Source organism: Phyllobates terribilis, unplaced genomic scaffold (genome assembly GCF_046119375.1).
Source record: "Phyllobates terribilis strain yellow unplaced genomic scaffold, ASM4611937v1 Scaffold_11__3_contigs__length_659146591, whole genome shotgun sequence".
NCBI lineage: Eukaryota > Metazoa > Chordata > Amphibia > Anura > Dendrobatidae > Phyllobates > Phyllobates terribilis.
This window is the reverse complement of record NW_027362771.1, coordinates 201,530,169-201,548,878: the sequence shown is the minus strand read 5'-3', so window position 1 is coordinate 201,548,878 and position 18,710 is coordinate 201,530,169. Positions and strand designations below refer to the sequence as shown.

The 18,710-nt window shown below is 41.7% G+C and overlaps 1 protein-coding gene across 5 annotated transcripts in view; it reads right to left on the bottom strand.

The window, feature by feature from the left end:
- The window catches only part of DOCK4 (dedicator of cytokinesis 4), a 378,644-nt gene that overhangs the window by 201,293 nt on the left and 158,641 nt on the right, over positions 1-18,710 (bottom strand). For all 5 annotated transcript variants that reach the window (XM_073651961.1, XM_073651958.1, XM_073651957.1 and 2 more), the window contains exons 9-12: positions 5,496-5,577; positions 4,797-4,857; positions 3,285-3,417; positions 2,997-3,085 (exon numbers count right to left, since the gene is read on the bottom strand). In XM_073651961.1, the coding sequence (XP_073508062.1) occupies positions 2,997-3,085; positions 3,285-3,417; positions 4,797-4,857; positions 5,496-5,577 (365 nt within the window). The remainder of the gene's footprint in view (positions 1-2,996; positions 3,086-3,284; positions 3,418-4,796; positions 4,858-5,495; positions 5,578-18,710) is intronic.

Genomic DNA, 18,710 nt, shown 5'->3' with positions numbered 1-18,710 from the left:
ATCAGTAATTAGAAAGCAATCCTGCCACTTCATGAAAAATAATATCAGCTGGTTCAACTGATGACCTATAAAAAGGTGCCACACAAGAAACATCTCATGATAGATAAAACCAGTGAGCTATTTCAAGACCTTTGCAACCTTATTGTTTCAAAACATATTGATGGAACTGGGTACAGAAGAATTTCTAACTACTGAACGTTCCAGTGAGCACTGTTGGGACCATAATCCAGAAGTAGAAAGAACATCATTTCACCATAAACCAACCACAACCAGGTGCTCCCCGCAAGATTTCAGACAGCGGACTGAAAAGAATTATCAGAAGAATTGTCCAAGAGCCAAGGACCACCTGGAATCAGCAGGTACAACTGTTTCAAAGAAAATAAAAAGTATTGCACTCAACCTCAATGGACTGTAGGCACGGTCACCACGCAAGACTCCATTGCAGAACAAAAAGTATGTTCAAGCGCTTTTAAAATTTGATTAACAACATTTAGACAAGACTGTGAAATACTGGAAGACTTTAGTCTAGTCAGATGAGACCAAAATTGAAGCCTTTGGATGCCATGAAGCACACTATGTTTGGAGGGCAAAAAGCACTGCATATCACCATAAAACCACCATAGCAAAAGTGAAGTTTGGAGGTGGGGACATCATGTTGTTGGGCTGTTTTTCAGCATAGGGGACTGGCAAACCTCATGTAATTGAATGAAGGACGAATGGACAAATGTACCGAGACATTCTTGATAAAAATCTGCTGCCATCTACCAGGATGATGAAAATTAAATAAGGGTGGACATTTCAGCAAGACAATGATCCCAAACACAGAGCCAAGAAAACTCTCAATTGGTTTCAGAAAAAGAAAATAAAGCTTCTAGAATGGCCCAGCCAATCACCTGACCTGAATCCAATAGAAAATTTACGAAAGGAATTAAAGCTCAGAGTTCATAGAAGGCGCCCACGGAACCGTCAGGATTTGAAGAGTGTTTGTGTTGAAGAATGGGCCAAAATCACACCTGAGCAATGCATGCGACTAGTTTCTCCATATAGGAGGCGTCTTTAAGCCTTCATCACCAACAAAGGCTTTTGTACGAAGTATTAAATATGTTTCAGTAAGTGTGCTCAATACTTTTTACCTGTGTGATTTCTCATTATTACACATAATTTAATTTATTGACATCTATGGTTTGATTTCTTTGCCTGTGTGGATTGAATGGGTTGTTAACGACATCTAGTGAGTGCAATAGCACCTTTAGAAATATATTTACTTAGAAAATTGATGACGTGTTTAATACTAATTTCACCCGCTGTGTATGCATATACAGTGGTGTGAAAAAGTCTTTGCCCGCTTCCTGATTTCTTATTTTTTGCATGTTTGTCACACTTAAATGTTTTAGATCACAAAACAAATTGAACTATTAGACAAAAGATAACACAAGTAAACAAAAAAAAGCATTTTTTAAATGAAGGCCTTTATTATTAAGGGAAAAAGAAATCCAAACCTACAGGGCATTGCAAAAATTACCCCAAGAGCGCAGCGAAGACTCATCCAAGAGGTCACAAAAGACCCTACAACAACATGCAAACTGCAGGCTTCACTTGCCTCAGTTAAGCAGTGTTCATGACTCCACCATTAGAAAGAGACTGGGCAAAAATGGCATGCATAGCCGAGGAACATCATACAAACAGTAAAATATGGTGGTGGTAGTGTGATGGTCTAGGGCTGTTTTGCTGCTTCAGGACCTGGAAGACTTGCTGTGGTAAATGGAACTATGAATTCTGCTGTCTACCAAAAAAATCCTGAAGGAGAATGACCGGCCATCTGTTCATGACCTCAAGCTAAAGCACACTTGGGTTATGTAGCAGGACAAAACAAAACACACCATCAAGTCCACCTCTGAATGGCTTAAGAAAAACAAAACTAAGACATCTGGAGTGGCCTAGTCAAAGTCCGGACCTTAATCCGATAGAGATGCTGTGGCATGACCTTAAAAAGGCAGTTCATGCTTGGAAACCCTCCAATGTGGCTGAATTCCAACAATTTTGCAAAGATGAGTGGGCCAAAATTCCTCCAGAGCGTTGTAAAAGACTCATTGCTAGTTATCACAAACGGTTGATTGCAGCTGTTGCTGCTAAGGGACACCCAACCAGTTAATAGGTTTAGGGGGCAATCACTTTTTCACACAGGGTCCTGTAGGTTTGGATTTCCTTTTCCCTTAATAATAAAGACCTTCATTTAAAAACTGCATTTTGTGTTTTCTTGTGTTATCTTTGTCTAATATTTAAATTTGTTTTGTGATCTGAAACATTTAAGTGTGACAAACATGCAAAAGAATAAGAAATCAGGAAGGGGGAAAACACTTTTTCACACCGTTTTATACACACACACACATATATCTCTATCTATAAAGAGAGGAGGCGGCCTCTGTGAAAAAAATTTATCTAAAATTATCTGTGTGTGTGGCCACTTATAGCACACACAATAAGTCCAATTTGCTTTGAAATGTTGTGACCATCGTGATGAATTTAGGCCATTGGCATTCTTTGGAGGTAGGTACACTTCAGGAAATTAACATCTACCTCTGAAAGACACTGCAAACGTATACCTCCAAATGATGCCAATGGCCCAGATTCATCACACTAATCACAAAATTTTAGGTAAATCGGCCTTATTGTCTACACTAGAAGCAGACAACTGTGAAAGAACAATATGCTGTATGGCTCCTTGCAGTCCAAAGATCATCACAAATGCACAATCCCACCTGCTATGGAGGTGGGTCCTCTTTCCTCTCGGGCCCCTGTGCAGCTGTACAGGTTGCACCATTAGTATGTACACCCTGGTATGCTTGATAACCACAGCAGAGCACCACTAAGTAGATCTGTAATTCCATTATTTTAATTTTTCACTAGGAAGGCAATCTGACAATAGTATCAGTGGTGTGTGGTGAGTAGTAATTGTAATGGCTTTGCATTTGTTGTACTCATGGATTATTACAAACCTGTATTTGAGCCAGTTAGGTTGTATCGAGCGTTCATTTTCTTGATAATGTTTTCATGTATTTGATACCAATCGCTTTCAGTGTTGCACCTAAAAAGGTAATACATAAATAACTGTTACAGCATTACACAGAATGCTGAGTACAATATTTAGACCTTGTATCTTAGAATAATATTCTCACAGACAGGGATTAAAAAAATACATTTTATATATTCTTCTATCTGATAATGCAGATGCTTTAATGCGTCTGGACAAAAATGCACAAAAGTGAGAAACAGAAAGAACTTACATATAGACTTTTAAAATGAGGTCATCTTTCGAATCTCCTGTTAAGAGATCAGCAATGCTTAGAGCGGCACAACCAAAGGGTCGCCGATATTGCACATTAGAAGAGTTCTTCTTCTCACCGGCTCCCATACGACCTTGCAAGCAAATGGAATTTGAAGGTTATCGTGAGCAAAACACAGTATCAAGCCAGAACTTTCTGATGCACTGGAAAGAATCGGTAGAATCAAGTAATCCAATTCAAATACGTTATACTCAGTATACTGTATGTACCAAGTTACTCAACGGATTCTGTGATTTAGTTTGACAGAACCAGTAAAAAGTTTGGACACACCTGTTCATGCAATGGTTTTCCTTGTTCTTATTTGACTGTGCACATTGTAGATTCAGACTAGTGCCCTGCTATTGTCCAGCTTAAACCCCGCCTAATTAATTAATTTTTTAATTTGAAAATTAACAGATGATAATTAGCCACACCAAAGTGTCTCATAAGCTACCAAAGCCCAGTGCAGGTTATTACTTAGGAAAATTCAGAGGAAAGCTGGAGGAGCGACACTCACCACTGGCAATTTCAGTAAAATGAATTATATTTCGGTCACAGGGTTCATTTTACTGATATCTTTGTCTGCAATCCTGTGACCGAAATATAGTGCATTTTACTGAAATTGCCAGTTATTATCTGGATATATTTTGTTTCATCCTATTTTTCCTTGCAACTGGATGTGCTTATCTACAGGATAAGAAATAAACTAATAGTTGGAGGCTCGAGCACTTGAACCACAAATCTCAAAAATGAGGATCTGGAACCACGAGAACAGAGCTCTGAACAGCTGTGTCTTGAATGGAGTGGAGAATTGAATTCTTAACCTCTACTCTATCCATTATTTATGGGACTTCCGGGAAAAAACAAGTACAGAGTTTGACTATTTCAGGCAGTGAATAGGGTATAACTTACAATTCCGGGACTACATCTTTCAAGGGCTTATAACACTTCTGATATGTACTGTATGTGGAAGCATTTTTATTGATGGGGGTCTGGGTGCTGAGACCCACAATGATAGCTAGAGCAAAGTTTTCAGGGGGTACCATTTTGGCCTACATTGGCACCAAATGGCTGTGCACAGAGCCATAAATGGTCTCCAAATAGTCTATGCACTTTCCACAGGTCATACAAAACTCTCAAAGAGGAGTTATCCGATGCAAATGGGATCCAGAGAGGACTTTTCTACTAGTAGATCTCTCTAAAACAACTGGCCCCTTTGGCAATGCTTGGAATTTTCAATACTTAGACTGATGCAGAAAAAAAAAAGCTGCATTTGTTAGTAGCACAACCTACTTTATTGGTGACAGATGTCAGATATATTTTTTTTTTTAAAAAAAAGCAGTAAACGCAATGGCTAAGAACATCTGCAAAAAAAATAGGAACATAAATCTGGCATATAGAGGAACAATTAGCAATTCTATAATATATTTACAGAAATAAATAAAAGCCAAAAACAGCAACAGGCATTCTTACCAATTCTGATGATGTGTACTGTAATGAAAATGTCTTTCCGAAGGTCACTTGAGCTCAAGTCCTAGAATAAATATATATGTGAATCGCAATCAACATTCTGAGTGCACATTTTTTTCTAGATTAAATGCCCCAATTCCAAAAGAAGATTTCTGAAATGTATTTGATAAGTGTTAATGACAGATAAAAAATATATATCTGTTCAGCTGGGTCAAATGGTTGCTTAGTTCAATATTTTTCATCCTATTGGAAATATTTTTTACCCTACTTTTGGCAAATAATATTTAAGTAAAAACTAAAAAAAAAATAAATAAATAAAGTTAAAATCTATAAATCTCTTGTTTCCTGGAAAATCAGTACTACCGCTGAAAGGTACCATGGCAAAGATAGAATATCTCATTCTGTTGCCTGCACAGCGGGGGGCCGTGCTGCTGCTGTGATGGTAACACAGTAAAAGGCATTCAGGACTAAACCAGCACTGTTGTCTTTCATTCTCAGGATTAATAAATGTCCCAGAGATGGGACTCCCACTGATCAGAAAGTGATGCCATCATTTTACACCATGGAAGTAACCATATAAACCACATACAATTAACAAAGTGAAGAATTCTGGCACAAAAATCCCAGTACATACTCTAATCAATCATACTGTATCGACAAAGGCATGATTTTAGTACAACATCACAGGAAGTGCATACTTACAACAAAAACAGAGCTATATCTTTCAGTCTTTTCTGGAGATTTTGGCAGCCCATTTCGGTTTAATCTTACAAAAAAACGTTCACTGAAATATATATTTAAAAAAAATATATCAATGAGAGCAATTCACATTTGGAGTTTTCATTTTCTCACTCACAATCTTAATTCCATCCAACCTCAGTTTTAAAAAAAAAAAGTCTGTCAGGGACTAACAATTATTAAATATTCAATGCGTGTTACAACGCTGACAAAACGTCAGCTCTGCAATGGTAATTGCTGAAACTGTCAGTCCGGATCTTTGCTACAGCTTGAAGGATTGTGTAAGGGAAACAGACCAAAAGAATGAGATCCAGCAATTTTAGAATTCTAGTCTGATCAAGGAAAGTTTCTGGAAATCAACATTGCTGGCTGCCCTCTAGGACTCAGACAAATGGTGACAAGAATCCTATTAGAGTGAGCCTGTCATCCCCAAAAAGTATATTATACTAGCTGTACAGTGATATAGGAGAATAGCCCATACTAGTGTAATAGTGGGGAAGGGCGTAGCCTTCCCTTGAGACTGAGAGAGTAAAAGGAAGAGTTCCTGAAGACAGACCTCCCCAACTGTGGTAGGCCAAGCTAAGGGGGTTAGCTTTAGTGGTCCAGTTGGTAGAGCAGAGGGGGAACTTAGTGCCCTTATCAAGCCTAGAGAGATATAGAGCTTGTTCCTGGTATAGTTCCTTCTGGGCTGTAGTACCTGAAAACAGCCACAAGATGCCACTGTTCGGGGTGCAGATGTCAGGTTGAGTCTGCTAGCCGAGCTATAGACAGTGATGGGTTAAGGTTCTGTGATGACAGCTCACTGAGGGTGGGCATATTAGGAAAGTCTCTGTTTTAATTTCCTGAATCAGGAAGTGATTGAGTAGTACAAGAAGGGATTGCGACCTGATGAGACAGCCTTACTATAGTGGCTGCTAGGGTAGACGGGAGCTCCGAACCCTCAGACAGTGAGATCCCAGTGCGCAGTTCTCCCCACGCAAGAGCATGAGTCCTGTTCGCTTGCCGTAGAAACTCACCAAAGCGTAGTGAGGACACGGGGCACTTCTGGTCTGCAGGCAGCAGAGGAAGCTAAACAGTACTCCAAGCCAAGACGTGGGGGAGAGATATCGGATCCGTTCACTGTTAATACAGAGGAGTCTCTAGGGCCAGGAATTATAGCCACAGAGATGCTCCGCCTAAAGAGGGAACCAGGGCTGAAGCAGTTACCAGCGCCTGTGAGGGAGATGATTGCCTGTCGGGCCTTATCCATTATATCTGACTGTAAATACTGTAAATATTCCTCTTCCCCAAGTAAAGTCCAAGTTCTGGTTAAGAACCTCGTGTCCTCTGAAATTATTGCTGCCCTGGTCCCAGAAGAGAAATGCCTGGAGACAGCCGCGATCGGATGGCGTGAAGTAAGTGAAGAGCACTACATACACAGCCACACTTCAGAGGGAGGACACGTATTGTCTGTAGGGTGCCATAGCGAGAGGGGGCTACAGCTCGCCCACGACTACCTCGCTGGGGCACCTTACACTAGCATAGTACATTTCCATTCAAATGCAAATGAGGGGGCTTTGTGCTCCAGCTGAGGGCACTGTTACGCCCCCTCAATTTATTCTTTTTTTAGGACATCCCTTGGGTTTGATTGACAGCGCTCTCCTGCCCTGATCGCATCCTGCCTGATCTCAGCCCACGAGTTGCGTGTGCCGTCCAACACTGCCTGAGCCCAGTAGTATGGGCAGGTGCCTTCTCCTCCCTTAAGTTACCCACTCACTACACTTCCGGTTGTATCACTGTAGCGACAAGAGGAGAAAACACCCATTCACACTGTGCGTGCAAGCACTGTCAGGAAAAGGTGCAAACACGTCTTCCTTTATTTATTTTTTAATATATCATTTTTATTGAAAGTTTTGTTAAGTAATATAATCAACATTGTCAATCAAAATAAAAAGCATTCAGTACGTAGACTGGGTAAATAAAGTTGGCAATTGTAACATACAGTGCCTTGTGAAAGTATTTGGCCCCCTTGAACTTTTCTACCTTTTGCCACATTTCTGGCTTCAAACATAAAGATATAAAATTCTAATTTTTTTGGGAAGAATCAACAACAAGTGGGACACAATCGTGAAGTGGAACAAAATTTATTGGATATTTTAAACTTTATTAAAAACTGAAAAGTGGGGCGTGCAATATTATTCGGCCCCCTTGAGTTAATACTTTGTAGCGCCACCTTTTGCTGCGATTACAGCTGTAAGTCACTTGGGGTATGTCTCTATCAGTTTTGCACATCGAGAGGCTGAAATTCTTGCCCATTCTTCCTCGCAAAGCAGCTCGAGCTCATTGAGGTTGGATGGAGGGCGTTTGTGAACAGCAGTTTTCAGCTCTTTCCACAGATTCTCGTTTGGATTCTGGTCTGGACTTTGACTTGGCCATTCTAACACCTGGATACGTTTATTTGTAGATTTTGCTTTATATTTGGGATCATTGTCTTGTTGGAAGATAAATCTCCGTCCCAGTCTCAGGTCTTTTGCAGACTCCAACAGGCTTTCTTCCAGAATGGTCCTGTATTTGGCTCCGTCCATCTTCCCATCAATTTTAACCATCTTCCCGGTCCCTGCTGAAAAAAAGCAGGCCCAAACCATGATGCTGCCACCACCATGTTTGACAGTGGGGATGGTGTTTTGAGGGTGATGAGCTGTGTTGCTTTTACGCCAAACATATCGTTTTACATTGTGGCCAAAAAGTTTTATTTTGGTTTCATCTGACCAGAGCACCTTATTCCACATGTTTGGTGTGTCTCCCAGGTGGCTTGTGGCAAACTTCAAACAAGACTTTTTATGGATATCTTTGAGAAATGGCTTTCTTCTCACCACTCTTCCATAAAGGCCAGATTTGTGCAGTGTACGACTGATTGTTGTCCTATGGACAGACTCTCCCACCTCAGCTGTAGATCGCTGCAGTTCATCCAGAGTGATCATGGGCCTTTTGGCTGCATCTCTGATCAGTCTTCTCCTTGTTCGAGATTTGTAGTGGTCTGATACTATTTCCATTTCAATATGATCGCTTACACAGTGTTCCTTGAGATGTTTAAAACTTGGGAAATCTTTTTGTATCCAAATCAAGCTTTAAACTTCGCCACAACAGTATCTTGGACCTGCCTGGTGTGTTCCTTGGTCTTCATGATGCTCTCTGCACTTGAAACAGAACCCTGAGACTGTCACAGAGCAGGTGCATTTATACGGAGACTTGATTATACACAGGTGGATTCTATTTATCATTACCAGTCATTTAGGACATTGGATCATTCAGAGATCCGCACTGAACTTCTGGAGTGAGTTTGCTGCACTGAAAGTAAAGGGGCCGAATAATATAGCACGCCCCACTTTTCAGTTTTTAATTTTTTTCAAAAAAGTTTAAAATATCCAATAAATTTCGTTCCACTTCACGATTGTGTCCCACTTGTTGTTGATTCTTCCCCAAAAAATTAGAATTTTATATCTTTATATTTGAAGCCAGGAATGTGGCAAAAGGTAGAAAAGTTCAAGGGGGCCAAATACTTTCACAAGGCACTGTACTTATCATTGACTAAAGATCTTTATATAAACCGGTACAAAGTCTATTAAGTAACATATAAAGAATAAGGATATTTAAAATTAAACGTCTTCCTTTACTTTACTGTATATGGTAACATAAAGAGTAAATCAGGAAAAGTTTTGGTGATTAGACGTAAAATAAAAATCATCTACAAAAGTCTAATAATTATTGCAAGGCTACATATATACATACTTACACACACAAACACTGTTGATGTTTGAGAATTTAATGTTTTAAATTTCTTATTGAAGAAACAGGAAAAAAAATAAGAAAACGGTAATAAAAGTAAGTATGTAAAAACTGGAGATATCAGGGGTCCTGAAGCTAAGAAGACGCTGCTCACACTGCTTGGTGATATAATACTGGAGATACGAAGGGTGCTGAGATAAGTAAAGGCTGCTCACACCGTTGTCCATCATTTCTGTTTGATCTAATACTGGGAATACCAGGAGTACTGAGGTAAAAAGAAGCTGCTCACATTGCTGTCCACCCTGACTATCTGATCTAATATTGGAAATACCAAGAGTGCTGAGGTTATAAGAGGCAGCTCACACAGCTGTCCACTCTGTTTTTCTGATCGAATACTGGAGATACCAGGGTAGCTGATGTAAGAAGTGGCTGCTCACACTGCTCTCCACCATCTTTCTGATCTAATTCTTGGGATACAAGGAGTGCTGAGGTAAGAAGAATCTGCTCACACTGCTGTCCACCCTCTTTCTAATCTAACACTTGAGTTATGAGGGATGCTGATATAAAAAGTGGCTGCTCATTCTGCTGTCCACCCCATCTTTCTGAATGATGAGTGGCTGCTGCTGTGACCCAAATATTGCTTTACAGTACATGGTATAGGTTATCTTAAGGTCACCCAGGCAAAACTTCCTTTTACATTTACAAGCATCTATACTATTAATATTCAGGCCAGGTGTATGTCAGTTTAACAGGACAGCGTCCATTTTAAATGTTCTACAGAAATTTGCTACAGAAAATGTATTTATGAATTTATTTAGAATTAAATTTATTTTCTTTTTTTCCCCCTATTCCTGGAGATCTCCTTTTAATGAAAATCTTATTTTGACAATCCAAATATTGTGATATTTTGCTCATGGCTCGGAAGACCAGACACAAGCCATCACACAGTTATTTTAGCATGGTAATTCATCACTACTCATCACTGTCTAAATGGGACAATGGGGCTAAAAACAGCCAAAAGCCATATATCAAATTAGATATAATTATATTAAAATTAAAAATGTTAAATTACTTTGAAGTTACTCTGAATTCACATTAATAAGATTCTGGTATTTTGGTTCATCATGTGGCATAACATTTGTTTATTAACAGGATACCAAAAAGTAAAATGCAGCGAATCCTACAATGCCATGTGTTATAAGCTCTGTGAGGAAAACCAGACAGCTTTTGCACCTGCACACATGAAAAATTGCTTTACCATTTCAGTTGTCTTGAGAAGAAAAGAGATTAAAAAATAACTAACATTGAAGAGATTAATCTAAGCAGGTCAACATGGGATTTTAGCACTAAAATTCTTCTATAGAAGCAAATAGATCCTTAACTGTGAGCTGTGGTTAACCCTTTTGTTTCTGAACAAAAATATTTTTTTTCTCATTTTACAAAGAATATTAAAGTTGGAACTGACAGTGGATTTGTGGAGTTAAAAAAAATAGTGCTATGCACATCACATGGTGTAAAGCATTATGTAGATATACTAAAGGACTTCTATTTGTATCCCTTGGTGTTTACAGACCTACAGTGGTGTGAGAAAGTGTTTGCCCCCCTTCCTGATTTCTTATAACTGCAGTTTTTTAAATGAAGGTCTCTATTATTAAGGAAAAAAATCCAAACCAACAGGGCCCTGTGTAAGACGGTGATCCCCCCCTTAAAACATTAACTAGTGTTTATCACATTTTTGGGAAGCAGAGTTCAATTTTCCTAGCCACACACAGGCATGATTACAGCCACACCTGTTCTCAATCAAGAAATCACTTAATAGGACCTGCCTGACAAAGTGAAGTATACCAAAAGATCCTCAAAAGCTAGACATCATGCTGCGATCCAAAGAAATTCAGGCACAATTGAGAAACAAAGTAATTGAGATCTATCAGTCTGGAAAAGGTTATAAAGCCATTTCTAAAGCTTTGGAACTCCAGTGCACCACAGTGAGAGCCATTATCCACAAATGGCGAAAACATGGAACAGTGGTGAACCTTTCCAGGAGTGGAAGGCCGACCAAAATTACCCCAAGAGCGAAGTGATGACTCTTCCAAGAAGTCACAAAATACCCCACAACAACATCCAAAGAACTGCAGGCTTCACTTGCCTCAGTTAAGGCCAGTGTTCATGACTCCACCATAAAAAAAAAAAGAGACTGGGCAAAAATGGCATGCATGGCAGCGTTCCAAGATGGAAAACCACTGCTGAGCAAAAAGAACATAAAGGCTTGTCTTAGTTTTGCCCGAAAACATCTTGATGATCGCCAAGACTTTTGGGAGAATACTCTGTGGAGTGACAAGACAAAAGTTGAACTTTTTGGAAGCTCTATGTCCCATTACATCTGGCCTAGAAGTAACACAGCATTTCAGAAAAGGAACATCATACCAACAGTAAAATATGGTGGTGGTAGTATGTTGGTCTGGGGCTGTTTTTCTGCTTTATGACCTGGAAGACTTGCTGTGGTAAATGGAACCATGAATTCTGCTGTCTATCAAAAAATCGTGAAGGAGAATGCCTGGCCTTTGGTTCCTGAAATCAAGTTGAAGCACACTTAGGTTATGCAGCAGAACAATGTTCCAAAACACACCAGCAAGTCCACCTCTGATTGGCTAAAGAAAAACAAAATTAAGACATCTGGAGTGGCCTAGTCAAAGTCTGCTGTGGCATGACCTTAAAAAGGCAGTTCATGCTCGGAAACCCTCCATTGTGGCTAAATTACATCAATTTTCCAAAGATAAGTTGGCCAAAATTCCTGCAGAGGGTTGTAAAAGCCTCATTGCCAGTTATCGCAAGCACTTGATTGCAGTTGTTGCTGCTAAGGGTTGCCCAACTAGTTATTAGGCTAAGTGCCCACGTTGCAGAACTGAAGCATATTTTTTACGCTTCTACCTGGTGGGAAAATCGCATGCGGATTTTACATGCGGTTTTCCCGCCAGGTAGAAGCGTTTGTGAGGCGTCTTTGCAGCGTCTTTGCATGCATTTCCGCATGCGGGTTATCAAGCACTTCTCCAAGTGATTTAAGCATCATTTGGAAAAGTGCTTGACAACTTGTTCACAGTATGTAAATCCATGCAACCGGCATGGATTTATATAGTGTGACCAAGTAATAGTTAAAAAAAAAGAATCAGAATGGTAAAAAATAAAAAAATAAAGTTTATACTCACCTTCCGATGCATTCTCTGCCCAGTCCGGAGTCTTGAGCAGCTCACGCTGTTGTGTGCAGGACCTGCGGTGACGTCATTGAGTCATGTGATGGGTCACATGACTCAATGACGTGGCAGGTCCTTCACACAACAGCGCGACGGAGGGAAAACATCAGAAGATAAGTATAAACTTTATTTTATTCTTTTTTTTACAGGTTCTTTGGTACCCAGGTCTGGATGAGAGTCTCCTCTCATCCAGACTTGGGTACCATCCGCACATTGATTCCGCTGCGCTTCCGCAAAATTAATGAACATGCTTGCGGATTTTTGACCGCAGCATATGCGCTGCGGAAAAATCTGCAGCATGGGCACTGACATTGCGGAATGCCATTGGGGACCATGGGGTGCGGATATACATGCGTTTTACAAGCGTTTACGCTGCGGAAATTCCGCAGCATATACGCTTGTAATACGCAACGTGGGCACGCAGCCTTAGGTTTAGGGGCCAATCACTTTTTTGGATGACCTTTTTCCCTTAATAATAATTGGGGCTTAACTGATGCACATGGCGGTGACAGCAGCTTATGGGTGAGCATTCATATCACATTGCATGCATTGCATTTATACTGCTCAAAAAAATAAAGGGAACACTCAAATAACACATCCTAGATCTGAATGAATGAAATATTCTCATTGAATACTTGGTTCTGTACAAAGTTGAATGGGCCGACAACAAAATCACACAAAAATCATCAATGGAAATCAAATTTATTAACCAATGGAGGCCTGGATTTGGAGTCACCCCCAAAATTAAAGTGGAAAAACACATTACAGGCTGATCCAACTTTGATGTAATGTCCTTAAAACAAGTCAAAATGAGGCTCAGTATTGTGTGTGGCCTCCACGTGCCTCTATGACCTCCCTACAAGACCTGGGCATGCTCCTGATGAGGTTGCAGATGGTCTCCTGTGGGATCTCCTCCCAGACCTGGACTAAAGCATCTGTCACCCTGGCCTGGATGCCACAAATGTATAATAAAGCGGTGTCTGAGAGCAAGGGGGAGGTCCTCTGGTCAAGGGCCATTAGCATGCAATACCTCCTGTCCCAGGCCAGTAGGGGGAGCAGGCTGCCCCTATAAAAGCTGGAACTGGGGGCAGGGTTTGAGAGAACTGGACAACCTGTCTCTGGATTGAGAGGTGTCCCAGAGCAGGGACAGACAGTTGTGTTGCAGCCTAAGAGGACGTGTGGCAGTAAGAGAGCCACGAGCCAGGGACAAAAGGCAAAGTGAGTCTGTCCTGGCAGATAAAGAAACTAATCTACCAGACTTTGGTGTCTGAGGCTGTGAGGATTCCACATCCTACAGCAGATAACCAGTCCGCAGAGGACTGTATGTTCCTTGGCCTAAGAAGCCCGGAGGCTCCGCCACAGCAGAAGGGACCAGCAGAGCCGTACCAGGCCGGGAGTAGCAAGGGACCCGAGTTGCAAGCCATACGGGCGAGAGGACACGGTGAGCTCAGGAACGTGGGCTGTTACATTACCAGAAGGGAAATAGCCAGAAGGAGCACAGAGAGCACGGTAGGCCGATACCCTCACCTTGACCAGGGCCAGCTTCCCACTTGCTCTCAGACATCCAGGCCCCCTCCTAGCCGGGCCTGTTTCTGGGTCATTTTACGTGTTGTAATAAAGACCCTGAACTGTTTAAGACTCCTCCGTTTCCTGGCTAACGTGGTCAGAATCATCCCCTCCATCATCCATCATACACTGCCCTGGGGCCCTACTCTTCCCGTGGGGAGTTGTACTATTCAGAGCTGCACATTTACATCTGCAGGTCTGCACTGCAGCGGCGGTTAGCACTGACCGCAATCCATGGGTGGCGTAGTCGGACATTACTTAAAACTTATAAAGGACTGCCACTGGTCTGACCACCTTGAGCCACGGACCGGGTTGCCACTACTACCCCCATCGTCTCCCTATTGCCCGGCTCCGAGTGCCCCATGGCGCGAGTCACATCCGCCAACTCCTGGACAGTCTGTGGTGCAACGTGACGTTGGTGGATGGAGCGAGACATGATGTCCCAGATGTGCTCAATCGGATTCAGGTCTGGGGAACGGGCGGGCCAGTCCATAGCTTCATGCCTTCATCTTGCAGGAACTGCTGACACACTCCAGCCACATGAGGTCTGGCATAGTCCTGCATTAGGAGGAACCCAGGGCCAACTGCACCAGCATATGGTCTCACAAGGGGTCTGAGGATCTCATCTCAGTACCTAATGGCAGTCAGGCTACCTCTGGCGAGCACATGGAGGGCTGTGTGGCCCTCCAAAGAAATGCTACCCCACACCATTACTGACCCATTGCCAAACCGGTCATGCTGAAGGATGTTGCAGGCAGCAGATCGCTGTCCACGGCGTCTCCATACTCTGTCACGTGCTCAGTGTGAACCTGCTTTCACCTGTGAAGAGCACAGGGCGCCAGTGGCGACTTTGCCAATCCTGGTGTTCTGTGGCAAATGCCAAGCGTCCTGCACGTTGTTGGGCTGTGAGCACAACCCCCATCTGTGGATGTCGGGCCCTCATACCACCCTCATGGAGTCGGTTTCTAACCGTTTGTGCAGACACATGCACATTTGTGGCCAGCTGGAGGTCATTTTGCAGGGCTCTGGCAGTGCTCCTCCTGTTCCTCCTTGCACAAAGGCGGAGGTAGCGGTCCTGCTGCTGGGTTGTTGCCCTCCTATGGCCCCCTCCACGTCTCCTGGTGTACTGGCCTGTCTCCTGGTAACGCGCCTCCAGCCCCTGGACACTACGCTGACAGATACAGCAAACCTTCTTGCCACAGCTTGCATTGATGTGCCATCCTGGATGAGCTGCACTACCTGAGCAACTTCTGTGGGTTGTAGAGTCCGTCTCATGCTACCACGAGTGTGAAAGCACAACCAACATTCAAAAGTGACCAAAACATCAGCCAGAAAGCATTGGTACTGAGATGTGGTCTGTGGTCCCCACCTGCAGAACCACTTATTGAGTGTGTCTTGATAATCACCAATAATTTCCATCTATTGTCTATTTCATTTGCACAACAGCATGTGAAATTGAGTGTCAATCAGAGTTGCTTCCTAAGTGGACAGTTTGATTTCACAGAAGTTTGATTTACTTGGAGTTATATTCTGCTGTTTAAGTGTTCCCTTTATTTTTTTGAGCAGTGTACTTTATATCCATGATTGGCCATTTTACAGGGCTGTCTGTCATGCACAATGCCACTTTTGTCTCTGATATATTGTTACTTGAATACGATTTCTGCTATTCCAGCATTTCATCCCAGGCTAGTACCCTCACACATGGGCTTAATTTGAGTAGCTGGGATGAATTGAATTCCATCTTAAATACTGGTGGGTGGGCAGCTTTCCTAATACATGACATCACATTAGTAACAGCTAATGGACTTGTATCCCATACCCTGTATTAATGTTTTCCACCTGTGCGGTCACATTTTTTGTGTCTTCATCACATTCTTATCCATATTTTTGTATCATGTTATTTACCTTGTTTTTAATCATGTTACAATAAAATTTATAGCTTTATATAAACTTTGGTTCCTTTTTTGAAGTACCAGGAAATATTAGCTCCATTTTCTTTGTTTGATTTCCCTTTTCCCCTTAATAATAAAGACCTTCATTTAAAAACTGCATTTTGTGTTTTCTTGTGTTATCTTTGTCGAATATTTAAATTTGTTTTGTGATCTGAAAACATTTAAGTGTGACAAACATGCAAAAGAATAAGAAATTAGGAAGGGGGCAAACACTTTTTCACACCACTGTATATGGATACCACACGGCTTTATGGCAAACATTAGCCCCTAGTTAGAAAATAAGAGGAATGATCCAGCATATCAGGCTATAAACTTGAATAAAACATAGCTTTTATTGAGCCATAAAAAAATGCTGCTACCACCATAATAAGTCTTAGTGCACACAAGGATCACAGTTGTCTCGACCTACAAGTTTCGACGTGCAGTCTTAATCATGGAGCATGATTCTGATTCATGAACCAGGCTGCTCTGGCTGGATCAGAGCGAGGCTGAGACTGCACCACACCCCAATGGTGAGCGGACTTTAACTTTTTTTATTAGCCCCTAGTTGTCATAAATATTTTTCAAAAGTTACATTTAAGCAGTGTGCACAAAGGAGTGTTTGTATGGAAGCCTGGGATTGTATTAATAGTACAATGCCTGAACACTTTCAAAGTAGCAATAAACAGGGCAGTATTTCAGGCCAGTCAAACAACAAAAGTAATATTTATTTATTTTTTATTTTTTTTTATAATGCCCCTCCCTTGACTTACAGGTAAAACAGTCAATGGATTGCAGATAAGGATAGTGTGCACTGCTGAGGCAGAACAGAGAGGTCGGAAAAAAGACAAGCCTTGTAGAGCAGGACAAATGAGTGTGGTTTATTCTAGCATCTCGTTGACTACTGCTCATAGCCCACAATGTATTCAACGCAAACATCAGTCAGGTACTTCATTTTCAATCTATCCTGAGGCTGTGTGCCCACGATGCGTTTTTTAAGCGTTTTTGCAGCGGCAATTCCACAGCACTACCAATTATTTTGCGGAAGCGCTGCGTTTTCGCCGCCATTGACTTGCATTGGTACTCATGGATTACGCATCACTGCATCTGTACATGCGGAATCCAAGCGTTTCAATGTGCGGATGGTACCCGGGTTTGAAGAAGAGGAGACTCTCCTCCGGACCCGGGTACCATAGAACCTGTAAAAAAAAGAATAAAATAAAAAATAAATACTATACTTACCTTCTGATGGCCCCTGGTGTGCTTGTCTTCGCTTGCCGGCAGATCGCGGTGGACTGAAGGACCTGCGCTGACGTCATTTAGTCATGTGATGGCAGGTCCTATCAGTGTACCGCGAGCTGCCGGGACGGATCGAATCAGGACTCCGGGGGCCATTGGAAGGTAAGTATGGATTTATTTATTTTTTTTTTAACATTCTAAGGTCACAGTATATAAATCCATGCCTGCTGCATGGATTTATATAGTGTGACCAAGTTGTCAAGCACTTTCCAAGTGATGCTAAAATCGCTTGGAAAGCGCTTGTTAACCCACATGCGGAAATGCATGTGAAGAACGCTTCACTTCCGCTTGTCCCTGGCAGGAAAAACGCATGTACAATCCGCATGTACAATCCGCATGCGTTTTTTCTGCCAGGCAGATGCAGAAACGATTTTGCATTACTATAGCATTACCAACAGCTAAACAGAAAAAGAAACCTTTAGCTCTAAACATAACTCAAAAGCCTATTTGATCCCAGGGCGATTCTTGATTACATAGTTTCTCTATTGCATCCAGAGTTTGGGCAGTCCAGCCAAAAAGCAATGACATCAGTTTAAGGCTATGTGCCCACGATGCAGAAATGCTCAGGATTTTTCCTGAGCGTTACTGCATCTCCCCTGGCACAAAAAAAGTATGCGGATTGTACATGCGGATTGTACATGCGTTTTTCCTGCCAGGGACATGCGGATGTGAAGCGTTCTTCACATGCATTTCCGCATGCGGGTTGTCAAGCGCTTTCCAAGCGATTTTAGCATCACTTGGAAAGTGCATGACAACTTGGTCAAACTATATAAATCCATGCAACCGTCATGGATTTATATAGTGTGACCGTAAAGAATGGTAAAAAATAAATATATACTTACCTTCCGATGGCACCCGGAGTCTTTATTCGTTCTGTCCTGGCTGCCGGCAGCTCACGGTACACTGCACTGAAGGACCTGCTGTCACATGACTATGACATCACCGCAGGTCCTTCAGTCCCCTATATGAATCTCTAAATAGTTTATTTTCAGGGAGTTGACAAACTCCCTTTAATTCGTTTTCCCCTCATCAGCCTCTACAACTAGGCACTTACTGGAGGCTCCTTCATGAGCGTATGTAACCCATATGGCCATGATACAAGGCAGCACCAAAATCTACACCAGGAAAAATCAAAAATTGTTTTCATCAATTAGAAGTTGAAAGCGCACACAATAATTCATCTTGGTGAACGGCAAACAGATACATTATCAGCTGCCCTCCTATAGCCTATAAAATCCTCTAATACTGGTACTAGTTTGTGAATTGATGACTTTCTAAGCAATAAATGGATTTAAAAAAAATGTATCCTGTGTTTAGACAAGATGGCTTGCTTATTAAAAGATCGCTACTAAATCACTGGCAAAAGGAAG